Below are 15,020 nucleotides of genomic sequence, written 5' to 3' on the forward strand. Positions count from 1 at the left end.
AACTGTTTCCTTTGCTGTGCAGAAGCTTTTGGTCTTGATGAAATCCCAATAGTTCATTTTTGCTCTTGCTTCCCTTGCCTTTGGCGATGTTCCTAGGAAGATGTTGCTGTGGCTGAGGTCGAAGAGGTTGCTGCCTGTGTTCTCCTCAAGGATTTTGAAGGATTCCTTTCTCACCTTCAGGTCCTTCATCCATTTTGAGTCTATTTTCGTGTGTGGTATAAGGAAATGGTCCAATTTCATTTTTCTGCATGTGGCTGTCCAATTTTCCCAGCACCATTTGTTGAAGAAGCTATCTTTTTTCCATTGGACATTCTTTCCTGCTTTGTCAAAGATTAGTTGACCATAGAGTTTTGGGTCTATTTCTGGGCTCTCTATTCTGTTCCATCAATCTATGTGCCTGTTTTTGTGCCAGTACCATGCTGTCTTGATGATGACAGCTTTGTAATAGAGCTTGAAGTCTGGAATTGTGATGCCACCAACTTTGGCTTTCTTTTTCAATATTTCTCTGGCTGTTCGAGGTCTTTTCTGGTTCCATATAAATGTTAGGATTATTTGTTCCATTTCTTTGAAAAAAATGGGTGGGATTTTGATAGGAATTGCATTAAATGTGTAGATTGCTTTAGGTAGCATAGACATTTTCACAATATTTGTTCTTCCAATCCCTGAGCATGGAACATTTTTCCATTTCTTTGTGTCTTCCTCAATTTCTTTCATGAGTACTTTATAGTTTTCTGAGTACAGATTTTAGCCTCTTTGGTTAGGTTTATTCCTAGGTATCTTATAGTTTTGGGTGCAATTGTAAATGGGATTGACTCCTTAATTTCTCTTTCTTTTGTCTTGTTGTTGATGTAGAGAAATGCAACTGATTTCTGTGCATTGATTTTATATCCTGACACTTTACTGAATTCCTGTATAAGTTCTAGCAGTTTTGGAGTGGAGTCTTTTGGGTTTTCCACATATAGTATCATATCATCTGCGAAGAGTGATAATTTGACTTCTTCTTTGCCGATTTGGATGCCTTTAATTTCCTTTTGTTGTCTGATTGCTGAGGCTAGGACCTCTAGTACTATGTTGAATAGCAGTGGTGATAATGGACATCCCTGCCGTGTTCCTGACCTTAGCGGAAAAGCTTTCAGTTTTTCTCCATTGAGAATGATATTTGCGGTGGGTTTTTCATAGATGGCTTTGATGATATTGAGGTATGTGCCCTCTATCCCTACACTTTGAAGAGTTTTGATCAGGAAGGGATGCTGTACTTTGTCAAATGCTTTTTCAGCATCTATTGAGAGTATCATATGGTTTTTGTTCTCTCTTTTATTAATGTGTTGCATCACATTGATTGATTTACGGATGTTGAACCAAACTTGCAGCCCTGAAATAAATCCCACTTGGTCATGGTGAATAATTCTTTTAATGTACTGTTGGATCCTATTGGCTAGTATTTTGGTGAGAATTTTCGCATCTGTGTTCATCAAGGATATTGGTCTGTAGTTCTCTTTTTTGGTGGGATCCTTGTCTGGTTTTGGGATCAAGGTGATGCTGGCCTCATAAAATGAGTTTGGAAGTTTTCCTTCCATTTCTATTTTTCGGAACAGTTTCAGGAGAATAGGAATTAGTTCTTCTTTAAATGTTTGGTAGAGGGGCGCCTGGGTGGCTCAGTGGGTTAAGCTTTCAGCTCAGGTCATGATCCCAGGATCCTGGGATCAAGCCCTGCATTGGGCTCTCTGCTCGGCAGGGAGCCTGCTTCCTCCTCTCTCTCTCTACCTACTTGTGATATCTGTCTGTCAAATGAATAAATAAAATCTTTAAAATAAATAAATAAATAGATATTTGGTAGAATTCCCCTGGGAAGCTGTCTGGCCCTGGGCTTTTGTTTGTTTGGAGATTTTTTAAATGTCTGTTTCAATCTCCTTACTGGTTACGGGTCTGTTCAGGTGTTCTATTTCCTCCTGGCTCAGTTTTGGTAGTTTATATGTCTCTTGGAATGCATCCATTTCTTCCAGATTGTCAAATTTGTTGGCGTAGAGTTGCTCATAGAATGTTCTTATAATTGTTTGTATTTCTTTGGTGTTAGTTGTGATTTCTCCTCTTTCATTCATGATTTTATTTATTTGGGTCCTTTCTCTTTTCTTTTTGATAAGTCTGGCCAGGGGGTTATCAATCTTATTAATTCTTTCAAAGAACCAGCTCCTAGTTTCATTGGTTTGCTCTATTGTTTTTTTGGTTTCTATTTCATTGATTTCTGCTCTGATCTTTATGATTTCTCTTCTCCTGCTGTGTTTAGGCTTTCTTTCTTGTTCTTTCTCCAGCTCCTTTAGGTGTAGGGTTAGGTTGTGTGCTTGAGACCTTTCTTGTTTCTTGAGAAAGGCTTGTACCACTATATATTTTCCTTTCAGGACTGCCTTTGCTGTGTCCCACAGATTTTGAACCATTGTGTATTCATTATCATTTGTTTCCATGATTTTTTTCAATTCTTCTTTAATTTCCTGGTTGACCCATTCATTCTTTAAAAGGATGCTGTTTAGTCTCCATGTATTTGGGTTCTTTCCAAATTTCCTCCTGTGATTGAGTTCTAGCTTTAGAGCATTGTGGTCTGAAAATATGCAGGGAATGATCCCAATCTTTTGATACCAGTTGAGACCTGATTTAGGACTCAGGATGTGAGGTATTCTGGAGAATGTTCCATGTGCACTGGAGAAGAATGTGTATTCTGTTGCTTTGGGATGAAATGTTCTGAATATATCTGTGATGTCCATCTGGTCCAGTGTGTCATTTAGGGCTTTTATTTCCTTGTTGATCTTTTGCTTGGATGATCTGTCCATTTCAGTGAGGGGAGTGTTAAAGTGCCCTACTATTATTGTATTATTGTTGATGTGTTTCTTTGATTTTGTTATTAATTGGTTTATATAGTTGGCTGCTCCCATGTTAGGGGCATAGATATTTAAAATTGTTAGATCTTCTTGTTGGACAGATCCTTTGAGTATGATATAGTCTTCTTCCTCATCTCTTATTATAGTCTTTGGCTTAAAATCTAATTGATCTGATACAAGGATTGCCACCCCTGCTTTCTTCTGATGTCCATTAGCATGGTAAATTGTTTTCCACCCCCTCACTTTAAATCTGGAGGTGTCTTCGGGTCTAAAATGAGTTTCTTGTAGGCAACATATAGATGGGTTTTGTTTTTTTATCCATTCTGATACCCTGTGTCTTTTGATTGGGGCATTTAGCCCATTAACATTCAGGGTAACTATTGAGAGATATGAAGTTAGTGCCATTGTATTGCCTGTAAGGGGACTGTTACTGTATATTGTCTCTGTTACTTTCTGATCTACTACTTTTAGGCTCTCTCTTTGCTTAGAGGACCCCTTTCAGTATTTCCTGTAGCGCTGGTTTGGTGTTTGCAAATTTTTTCAGTTTTTGTTTGTCCTGGAAGTTTTTATCTCTCCTTCAATTTTCAATGATAGCCTAGCTGGATATAGTATTCTTGGCTGCATGTTTTTCTCATTTAGTGCTCTGAATATATCGTGCCAGCTCTCTCTGGCCTGCCAGGTCTCTGTGGATAAGTCTGTTGCCAATCTAATATTTTTACCATTGTATGTTACAGACTTCTTTTCCCGGGCTGCTTTCAGGATTTTCTCTTTGTCACTGAGACTTGCAAATTGTATTATTAGGTGACAGGGTGTGGACCTATTCTTGTTGATTTTGGGGGGGGTTCTCTGCACCTCCTGGAATTTGATGCTTGTTCCCTTTGCCAATATCAGGGAAATTCTCTCCAATAATTCTCTCCAATATACCTTCTGCTCCCCTCTCTCTTTCTTCTTCTTCTGGAATCCCAATTATTCTAATGTTGTTTCATCTTATGGTGTCACTTATCTCTCAAATTTTCCCCTCGTGGTCCAGTAGCTGTTTGTCCCTCTTTTGCTCAGCTTCTTTATTCTCTGTCATTTGGTCTTCTATATCGCTAATTCTTTCTTCTGCCTCATTTATCCTAGCAGTGAGAGCTCCATTTTTTATTGCACCTCATTAATAGCTTTTTTTATTTCAACTTAGTTAGATTTTAGTTCTTTTATTTCTCCAGAAAGGGCTTTTATATCTCCTGAGAGGGTTTCTCTAATATCTTCCATGCCTTTTTCAAGCCTGGTTAGAACCTTGAGAATCATCATTCTGAACTCTAGATCTGACATATTACCAATGTCTGTATTGATTAGGTCCCTAGCCTTCGGTACTGCCTCTTGTTCTTTTCTTTGTGGTGAATTTTTCCGCCTTGTCATTTTGTACAGATAAGAGTATATGAAGGAGCAAGTAAAATACTAAAAGGGTGGCAAAGACCCCAGGAAAATACGCTTTAACCAAATCAGAAGAGATCCCAAATCACGGGGGGGGGGGGGGGGCGGGTAGAAAGGGGATAAAAAGAGGTTCAGGAAAAAAAAAAAGAAACAAATAAAGAAAAAATATAAAAATATATATATAAAAAATATATATATATATTAGATAAACTAGTTAGAAAACATTAAAAAAAGAAAAGGGTAAAAGTTAAAAAAAATTACCAGCAGAAGAAAAAAAATTGAAAAAAAAATTAAATTAACTTCAAGACTAAGTTAAAAAAAATTTAGCAGAAGAAGAAAAAAAATTGAAAAAAAATTAAATTAACTTCAAGACTAAAAATCATGGGGAGAAATCCATGAGCTCTGTGCTTTGCTTTCTCCTCCTCTGGAATTCTGCTGCACTCTTTGGTATTGAACCTGCACTCCTTGGTAGGTGAACTTGATCCTGGCTGGTCTTCTTGTTGATCTCCTGGGGGAGGGGCCTGTTGTGGTGATTCTCAAGTGTCTTTGCCCCAGGCGGAATTGTACCACCCTTACCAGGGGCAGGGCTGAGTAATCAGCTCGGGTTTGCTTTCAGGAGCATTTGTTCCCTGAATGTTTTCCATAGAGTTCCAGAGGGTGGGAATGAAAATGACAGCCTCCCAGTCTCTGGCTTGGAGGAGCCAAGAGCTCGGGGCTCCACTCCTCAGTGCGCCCTCAGAGAATATGCCCAATTACTCCCATCTCCCTGGCCTCCTGTCGCGCTCTGAGCTCACCGAGCCTGCGACTGGTTCAAGGTAACCCCAAGCTGAGAGCTCACTCCTCGGCTCTGTCTCTGTAGTCGGCTTCCCTGTTCTAATACCTGCAAGCTCTGTGACACTCAGACACCCCCAATCCTTCTGTGACCCTGTGGGACCTGAGGCCATGCTGACCCTGCGTGGGCTTCACCCAGTTTAGCCTCTGGAGGATGTAACTCAGTAGAACAGACTTTTAAAAGTCCTGATTTTGTGCTCCGTTGCTCCACCGCTTGCCGGGAGCCGGTCCCTCCCCACCTCCATCTATCTTCCTGTTGCTTTGGATTCACTTCTCCGCCAGTCCTACCTTTCAGAAAGTGGTTGATTTTCTGTTTCTAGAATTGCTGTTCTTCCTCTCTTCAATCTCCTGTTGGATTTGTAGGTGTTTGCAATCTTTAGATAAGCTATCTAGCTGATCTCCTGCTGCCTGATGTAGTCTCAGCCTGCTACTTCTCCGCCATCTTGACTCCTCTCCATATCGGTGTTTTATATGTCATTCCTGCTGTATCGTTCTTCTTCCTCTTCATTTTATGTTACCAATTCTTTCTGGTTTAGCTCATACACCATTTCACTGTGAAATTGTTCTCTTATATGCTCTCTCATTGCCTCGTGTGTTTCTCCTGGACTGCATTGATCACAGTTGTAATGGTTGTTTCCCCTGCTATAATGTAAGCCAGGAACTATAAGCCATATTCATCTTCACATCTCTAGTATCTAATGTTGCTTTATGTAAGTAAAGCTCAATAAATATTTGTCAAATGAATTAATGAACTTATTCTAATCCTGTTTTTGCTATCATGATGAAAGCTTTCTTGTGTGTGTGTTTTGCTTTTTTGATCTTGTCTTTAGATACATATGATTATTATAAAATATGTCTTAATTTGGGGTAATTGAGCATTTAATTTTGAAGTCTTTGGAATTAACTATCAGTATTTAATGGAGAAGCTATGATAAATACTTTTCATCATTTTACAAAAGTCTAAATAGGTGTAATCTGTTCAAATATCATTGATTAACGAGTTACTTACATTTTTTCTTAATAAGATATATGTTGAATATACAAAATATTAGAATTAAGTAAGTATAATAATTAAGTAGATACATGTCATATATGGATTGTTATAGGAATACTCATCACGGAAATAATATAGACATCTTCCAGCAATGGCAAGAAGTCTAGTTTAGCTTTTTGAAACTAAGATAACCAGAACTTAAAAGCCAACAAACAAAAACTGAATTTATTAACTTTCCAGGCAAGGCAATATACAGCAATGAAGAATTCACTGACTAGTTTTCAGAGGGTGAAAATTCAGAAATTTTAAAAAGTGTTTTAAAACTTTTAAATTTAAAAAGTGTTTTAAGGGCGCCTGGGTGGCTCAGTGGGTTAAGCCGCTGCCTTCGGCTCAGGTCATGATCTCAGGGTCCTGGGATCGAGTCCCACATCGGGCTCTCTGCTCGGCAATGAGCCTGCTTCCTCCTCTCTCTCTCTCTCTGCCTGCCTGCCTCTCTGCCTACTTGTGATCTCTCTGTGTCAAATAAATAAATAAAATCTTTAAAAAAAAAAGTGTTTTAAAAAGTAAAAATTCAGAAATTTTAAAAAGTTTTTTAAAAAGTTTAAAAAGAGATTTATAATGTTTATACTTATAACAATGGAAAACTATCACACTGTATAGGACAGAATGAATCCATAGGTTAGTACATGATTGATTAAAACAAATCCCGTTATTCAGCAGTCTGAAAAGAGTCTTCAATTAGGTCCAGTTGGTGGTATACTGGGTACACTCAAAATTTATGGTCAGTTCTCCACATAAGCTAGTTAGAACTGATTCTTGATGAAATACAACATTAAGTTTTAATAAAATAAAGGCAAATGCTGCTATAAGAGGAAGATGTTCCTTGTACTGCTTGGATGAATGAATAGAATTTGGATTATCGTAACTAGGAGGGGAACATTTTTACTTCTATTTTTTTTTTTTTTGGTGGGGGATGGGGAAGGACAGGTAGAGGAAGAAGAGAGAATCTTAAGCAGGCTCTATGCCCAGCATGGATCCCAACATGGAGCTTGATCTCAAAACCCTGAGATCATGACCTAAGCCCAATTCAAGAGTCGGATGCTTAACCAACTGAGCCACCCAAGTGCTCCTACATCTATTTTGTAATCAGTTAGATTTATACTGTGCCTTTCTTTAAAACATCTCAAAAACACTTATTAAGATGGGGAAGATTTTCTTATTTAGCTTTTGCTACACAACAAAATGCCTCAAAACTTGGTGGCCTAAATCAATAGTAATTTATTGGCTCATGATTTTGCCGGTTGATAACTTTGGGCTGAGCTTATGGCTCACTTCTGCTCCACATCATATCACTTGGACTCACTCATACACTGAAGTAAGATGTTGGCTGTTTACAAAAGTTATGGCAACAACTGGATCATCATCCAGCAGGCTAGCATAGGCCCAGTGCCAACATGGTGGTGGAAGGTACTCTAAGGTCAACAAAATAGGGCTAGCTCTGATGTTCAAACATTTTTCTTTTTCTTTTCTTTTATTTTTCCACGTTTGTTGTGATATAATTGTTAACATTTTTCAACTTTTTGCATGCATCATGTTTGCTAATGTCCCATTAGCCAAAGCAAGTCAGTTGGCCACAGCCAGACACAAAGGATGCAGAAATAGATTCTCTCAATGAGAGGAGCTGCAAATCAGGTTGCCTACAAATGGACATGTGCACAGGAATGGAAAGAATTTGTGACCATTTTTGCATTTTACCATGTTTTAAATGTGGATTTATACTTAGATCTGCTTGTAGTTTATGTCTACCCTACATTATGCAAAGAATTTCGAATGCTATAAAGTTCTGTTGATTGATGTACATATATATCCTCATGAGATAATGCAGACCACAGAAGAGAAATTTTATTCACTCCTGAATGAGTTACATAATCAACTTAAAATCCATTTGGATTATAATTGGAGTCTCATGTACAGTAGCCCTGAAATACAAACTAGCCTTTGTTTCTTAACGAGAGGGAGGAAATGATGTCTGAGCAGAGACCTAAAGGATGTAGAGGATCTGGGGAAACAAAGAGAAGGAGAAAAGTATTTTAGGCAGATGGAAACATGACAGAAACCCAGGTTTGTTGATCCATTTTTATATTTCACTGATTGGTACACATGAGAATTTGGAGATACCCAGTACTTATTATGCAATATTGTTTACTTTTCTTGTTCTGCATTGGACCCTAAGCTTTATAATGGCAATTCATAGCAGGTACCCAAGAAATGTTTGCATAATGAATGAGTAACTGATTGACTTAGTGAGTAACTGAGTGTTTGAATGAAGAAAGGTACAGACAAAGAATAGAAAGTCATGCAAGAATGAAGATAGTGGGGGTGCCTGGGTGGCTCAGTGGGCTAAAGCCTCTGCCTTTGGCTCAGGTCATGATCCCAGGATCCTGGGATCGAGCCCTGCATCGGGCTCTCTGCTCAGCAGGAAGCCTGCTTCCCCCTCTCTCTCTCTGCCTGCCTCTCTGCCTACTTGTGATCTCTGTGATCTCTGTCTGTCAAGTAAATTAATAAAATCTTAAAAAAAAAAAAGAATGAAGATAGTGGGTGCCTGGGTGGCTCAGTTGGTTAAGTGTCTGCCTTTGGCTCAGGTTGTGATCCCATGGTCCTGTGATGGAGCCCACACTGGACTCCCTGCTTGGCAGTTTTGGAGGAGAGGGGAGTCTGCTTCTCTCTCTACTCTCCCTTGCTTGTGATATCTTTCTCTCTCTCTCGTAAATAAAATATATATTTTTTAAGAATGCAGTTAGAAATTGGGGAGAATGCTGTATAGAGAGATGGAAAGGAAAAGGAGGACAGAGAGAGAAGGAGAGGAAGAGATAGGTAAGGCAGCAGAGGGAGAAAGAGTGGTGGACAGACTGGAGAGCCAACAGAGAAGGGACTGGTGGAACTGAGATCAGTGGTGGAGCTTTGGCTGCTTCTCATTTGCATCAGAGAAACTTAGCACTTCCTTTAAAATCCTAATTTATCTTCCAGCAGCTCAGAAACAGGTCCTTGTGTACTATTAAGCCACTTCCATATTTTTTTTCAAGCTTCAAAGTTTATTTTTGAAGGCCTGTTTACCTTGAGAATTTTGAAGTCCTTATATGGGCATAATAAAGAAATGACAGATTTTGATTGATTCTCTTGGATTATTAGAGGTATCCAATTTGCTTGTCCTAACTGAAAAGTCTTTTGCATTTCCAAATCTGTCAGATCACCTTAGTCTTTTTTCTTTGAAAGATGAAGACCTGCTTTAAACAAATTGTATTTGAAACCAGCAGCTATTTTGATTATTCTGAGTCATTTTGGTGTTTCAATCAAAACCAGCTCAGGGGTTTTGAAGTCCTAATAGGGATGATGAATATGGGAAAATTAAAATCATGATACTTTCTCCACTTCCAACCTGAGTGATGTAGCTCTCTGAATATACGGATAACTATTATGCTTAGAGGCTGTCAAAGTGTTTGACTCTAGATATTTAAAGGAAACATATATTCCTAGACAGAAATCAAAAGTTTGAGCCGAGGCATCAGAATCACCTAAGATGCTGGTTATAAATGCAGCTTCTAGCTTCTACTCTAGACTTGGAATTAGAATCGTTCCAGATGATTTCTGTGTCCTGAGAAGACAGAGCCTTATTACTACAAGGCCTTAGTGCATTCAGCTTTGCTTTTAGGTATATGTGGAAGCTTATAGGGCTATTTTTAGTACATCTTACATATTGTATTTTGTTAGTAAAATAAGGCCCACCTCTATAAAAAGTCAAATAATACTAGAAGACAGCCTATGATTTAGCCAAATTCAGTAACTGCTGGGAGGAGGAAGAGTCACTTCAAGCCTAAATCAAGAAAGATCTCATGGGCAGTGGGGGCGGGTGTCTGGGTGGCTCAGTTGGTTAAGAGTTTGCCTTCAGTCCAGGTCATGATCTTAGGGTCTTGGGATCAAGCTTGGAATCAGGCTCTGTGCTCAGCAGGGAGTCTGCTTGTCCCTACCCCTCTCCCTCGGTGCTCTTGCTCTCTCTTTCTCTCTCAAATAAATTTTTAAAATCTTTAAAAAAAAAAAGATTTCATGGAGTAAAGACAGGAACAAAGTTTATTTTTTAATTTTTTAATTTTATTTTTAAGATTTATTTATTTATTTGACAGAGAGCAAAAGCAAGAGGGGAAGGGGATGAGGAAGAGAGAATCTTTTTTTTTTTTTTTTTTTTTTTTTAAAGATTTTATTTATTTATTTGACAGAGAGAAATCACAAGTAGGCAGAGAGGCAGGCAGAGAGAGAGAGGAGGAAGCAGGCTCCCCGCTGAGCAGAGAGCCTGATGCGGGACTCGATCCCAGGACCCTGAGATCATGACCTGAGCCGAAGGCAGCGGCTTAACCCACTGAGCCACCCAGGCGCCCCGAGGAAGAGAGAATCTTAAGCAGACTCCGCATTGATCATGGAGCCCCAAGCAAGCCTGATCTCATGACCCTGAGATCACCAGCTGAGCTGAAATCAAGAGTCAGTGGTTTAACCGATGGAGCCATCCCGGGGCCTCTCTCAAGGCTCTGAATTCTTCTTTTCTGCCATTTGAACAATGTAAATATGTCTGAACTCAATAGGTCTTTTATTTCAACATCCTTTAGAATAAGCAAGATGAAGGAGAAGATTAAACAGAAACAGGAGCAAAGACAATGCATAACAGAAGTCAAAGTTCAGGTGGCCAATACAAGGAAGCAGGCTCTGCAGGAACAGTTCAGTGAATGGATTGTAGATCCAGAAGGAATGATTCCCCTGGCAGTGGTAAGAAAGGAGGATATTGTGAAGGGTAAGTGGGGTGGGTGATAAGAGGATGACTGCTGCAATATTGAGTGGAGTGCTAAAAATGGACGTCTAAATTTTCAGTCTTGCTGAGGTAAGCTGCTGAATCCTGACCTGTCTAGTCCATGAGAGTTAATTTCTTCAATTTTTTCTTGAGCATTAAAAAAAAGAAAAAGATTCTATGTAGATTTCTAAAATATTGACTCTGGCTAATGTACCCAAATTCTTCTTAATGGATAGACATAGCTTTCATTTATTTCTTTGTTTTTGTTGGTTTGTTTGTATGTAGGTGACCAGTCACTTCTGTAGACTAAGAGCATGTGTCTTTTAGATTCAGAAAACAACTGTACTCTAACAGTTATAATCTCAGTGTCTTGAGATGGAGCCCCGTATGGGGCTCCCTGCTCAGCAGGAAGCCTGCTTCTCCCTCTTCCTTTGCAGCTCCCGTTAGTTGTGGGCTTTCTTTCTCTTTCTGACTCTCTCTGTCAAATAAATAAATAAATAAAATCTTTTTTTTTTAAATGGGCAAAATACCCGAATACTTCACCAAAGACATACAGATGGCAAGTAAGCATATAAAAACATGCTACACATTTGTCATCAAGGAAATGAAAGTTAAAACAGTGAGATACCACCACACACCTATCAGAATGGTCAAAATCTGGAAACCCGACAACACCAAATGCTGACCAAGATGCACAACCACCGGTGGGAATTGTTGGTGATGACGCAAAATGGTATAACCACTTCGGAAGACAGTTTGCAGTTTCTTATAAAACCAAACGTACTCTTACTATACGATTCAACTACCATGATTATTGGTATTTAGCTGAAGGAGTTGGAAACTAATGTCCACATAAAAACCTATATGTGGATGTTTAGAGTAGCTTTTTTCATAATTGCCAACACTTGGAAATACCAAGATTTCTCTCAGTAGTTGAAAGGATAAATAAACTGTGGTACATCCAAACAATGGAATATTATTCAGCACTAAAAAGAAATGAGCTTAAAAAATAATACTAAAATAAAAATGAAAATAAATGAGCTATCAAGCATGAAAATACATAGAAGAACTTTAAGTGTGTATTATTAAGTGAAAGGGGCCAATGTGAAAAGGCTATATATTGTATGATTCCAACTTTATGACATTCTGGAAAAGGCTAAAACTGTGGAGACAGTGAAAAGAGCAGTGATGAAGGAATGAAGGCAGAAGGAGTGATGAATAGGCAGAACACAGAGGATTCTGAGTATGATGAAACAATTCTGTATGGTACAATAATGATGGATACACATCATGATACATTTGCCAAAATCCATTAAAATGTACAACATCAAGAGTGATTCCTAACATAAACTATGGAATTTGGGTGATGATGCTTCATGGAGGTTCATTGATTGTAATGAATGCACCACTGTGGTAGGGAACACTGATAGTGGGGAAGCTGTGTATGTGGTGGGGGGGCAGGGATTATATGGAAACTCACTGTACTTTCTGCTCAGTTTTTCTGTGAACCTATAGCTGCTCTAAAAAAAATCAAGTCTACCTTTTAAATTTTTTTTTAATTTTAATTTTAAATTTTTTAAAAAGATTTTTATTTATTTGACAGACAGAGATCAGAAGTAGGCAGAGAGGCAGGCAGAGAGACGGAGATGAGGAAGTAGGTTCCCCGCCAAGCAGAGAGCACAGTATGGGTCTCAATCCCAGGGCCCTGGGATCACGAGTGAAGGCAGAGGCTTTAACCCACGGAGCCACCCAGGCACACCAAGTCTACCATTTTTAAAGTAAGCTCTATCCCCAGGGTGGGGCTTGTACTCACGACATGGAGATTGAGTTGCAAGCTCTACAAACTGAGCTAGCCAGGGACCCCTCAAATCTATTTTTTAAAAATGGACCAAGAAGAACTCAGGAATTTTGTTTTTTAGTAACTGAAGAACAAGGAATTATAAAGGATTCTTTGGATTGCCAAGCTGGTTGCCAAAGATACCCAGTGTCTGAGGGTTGCTAGAAATGACCTTGGAGAGGACAAAATAAGATCACTCTCCGTATCCTACTTCCCACAAAGAATATTCTCAGTGGGAATCATTGAAGATATATAGGAAAAAACATTTGCTCTACCTTGAAGTAGTCTATGAAGTAAATGTTAATTTAATTATCGTTATATAGCTATTTGTATAGTTAACTATTTCTGTCCCTGGCTTAGAAGGATTACTCAAGACTTAAACAGAAAGCCACTAGATGGTTTTTAGTCTAAAACACTAAATATATGGCAATTGAGATTTAATACATGGTCTATTTTCTTTGATTTGCAGATTCAGAATGTTCTTCATGAATTTTTTCAGAATCCAGACTTCCATCTTGGTAAACTTGCCTATTTCTGTTTTCCCCTCTTTTATAAGGATGGAGGGAGGTGAGGGGACAGACGCTGGATTAAGATGAAGAGTGAATATTGAGATTTATGTTATTCAAAGTTCTTATACATGTACTTTGCTTCTTTTGCTCTTGCCAGATGGAGAATGTAGAAAAACAGAAAAGCAAGCAGTGATTTTTGATCCTTTTAGTCGAGTGCTCCATTTTATTGTAAATAATCTGTACTATCCCTTTATCATCCCATCAAGTTCCTAGAAAATATTACATACATACACAGAATTTTAAAAAGAGAGGTATAATGTCCTAATCGTGATATAAAGGAAAAATACAAGGAAAGACATAAGAAACTGATATGGACTGTATTTCAATGCATAAATGTTTGGTTATTACCTCACTAGAAGACATAATGTATCAGACATTTGTACTTATTTATAATGAATGTTTAGACATAAGAAAAGTAAAATTATATCCAATTGACCATTTTCTTTGTATTTGACGTTTTGAAGTAAGGGCAAAATGAAATATATATGTATATACATATATATTCCCCATAAACAGGAGAGCTACAAATGCAGACTGGCACAGGTGTGTTGTACTGGATTTCAGACACAAGTTACGACATTATCTCCCATTATATAATTTTCTGAAATGGTGGACAACTCTTGGAAAAGTTTCAGAAGGAAGCAAGTACAATCTACTCTCAAATTTCCATAGTAGTTACAGTCTTAGAAAACCTAACAATAAAAAATATACTCGTGTTTATATGTAAGATAGTTTCTAGACTCAAATTTATTCTAAGCAGATTTATCACCTGTTTGAGAGAAAGAGAGAAAGCAAGAACAGGGGGAGGGGCAGAGGCAGGAGAGAATCCTTAAGCAGACTTCCCGCTGAGTGTAGAACCCAACACAGGGCTTCATCCTGGGACCCCAAGATCACCTGAGCAAAATCAAAAGTCAGACGCTCAACCAACTGAACCCCCCAGGTGCCTCAGGAATTTCAGGATTTCTGACTCTACCCTTACGCCCCATCACTGTGCCAACAAAACCTCTGGGGAAGTAGGTTCAACAAATTTAACTACAAATTTCCACCATGCTCACTGGGGGTAGAGGAGGGTAGTACTACAACTACAGAGAACCACAGATTTTGATGCTTTTATTTCCAGAATTGTTTCCTCATATGAGATTAAGCAAAAAATTCTGACTTTTAGGGGCATCTGGCTGGTTCAGTTGGAAAAGCATTTGATTCTTGATCTTGGCAGTTTGAGTTGGAGCCCCACATTGGGTGTAGAGATTATTTTAAAAATAAATAAACTTTAAAAAATTCTGACTTGTAGAATAAAGCACTAGAGTTTAGGTCCTGAGATTATACATCATTTATATCAAATGATTTTTTTTTCAGTTGATTTTTGACCACCATTACATCAATAACAATAGATTGTCAGAAATCTATTTTCACTTTTAAAAAATAAAATATGCTTTCCATCTTCCTGATCATTGGTCCCCAAACATGATTTGGGCCTTGCTGACAAACCTTTCTCCCACATGTTCACAGCCTATCCAAAATCTAGAATTCTTCATAGTTAGCACAACCTCGACTCCTCTTTCAGAAAATCTTTGAGATAACTTCTTTTATTCATTTACTTTTTGCTGAAAGTTCAGAGGAGTGAGGGAAGAGAGCTCTATTTGAGACTGTGGTAAAAATTAGAGAAATT

At 38.4% G+C, this 15,020-nt stretch overlaps 1 protein-coding gene across 1 annotated transcript in view; it reads left to right on the top strand.

Moving 5' to 3' along the window:
• The window catches only part of EFCAB5 (EF-hand calcium binding domain 5), a 167,832-nt gene that overhangs the window by 65,959 nt on the left and 86,853 nt on the right, over nt 1-15,020 (top strand). Inside the window, exons 8-9 of the mRNA XM_059147747.1 lie at nt 10,767-10,923; nt 13,252-13,300. Coding sequence (XP_059003730.1) covers nt 10,767-10,923; nt 13,252-13,300 — 206 coding nt within the window. The remainder of the gene's footprint in view (nt 1-10,766; nt 10,924-13,251; nt 13,301-15,020) is intronic.

The sequence above is a fragment of the Mustela lutreola genome, chromosome 15 (genome assembly GCF_030435805.1).
Source record: "Mustela lutreola isolate mMusLut2 chromosome 15, mMusLut2.pri, whole genome shotgun sequence".
NCBI classification, from domain to species: Eukaryota; Metazoa; Chordata; class Mammalia; order Carnivora; family Mustelidae; genus Mustela; species Mustela lutreola.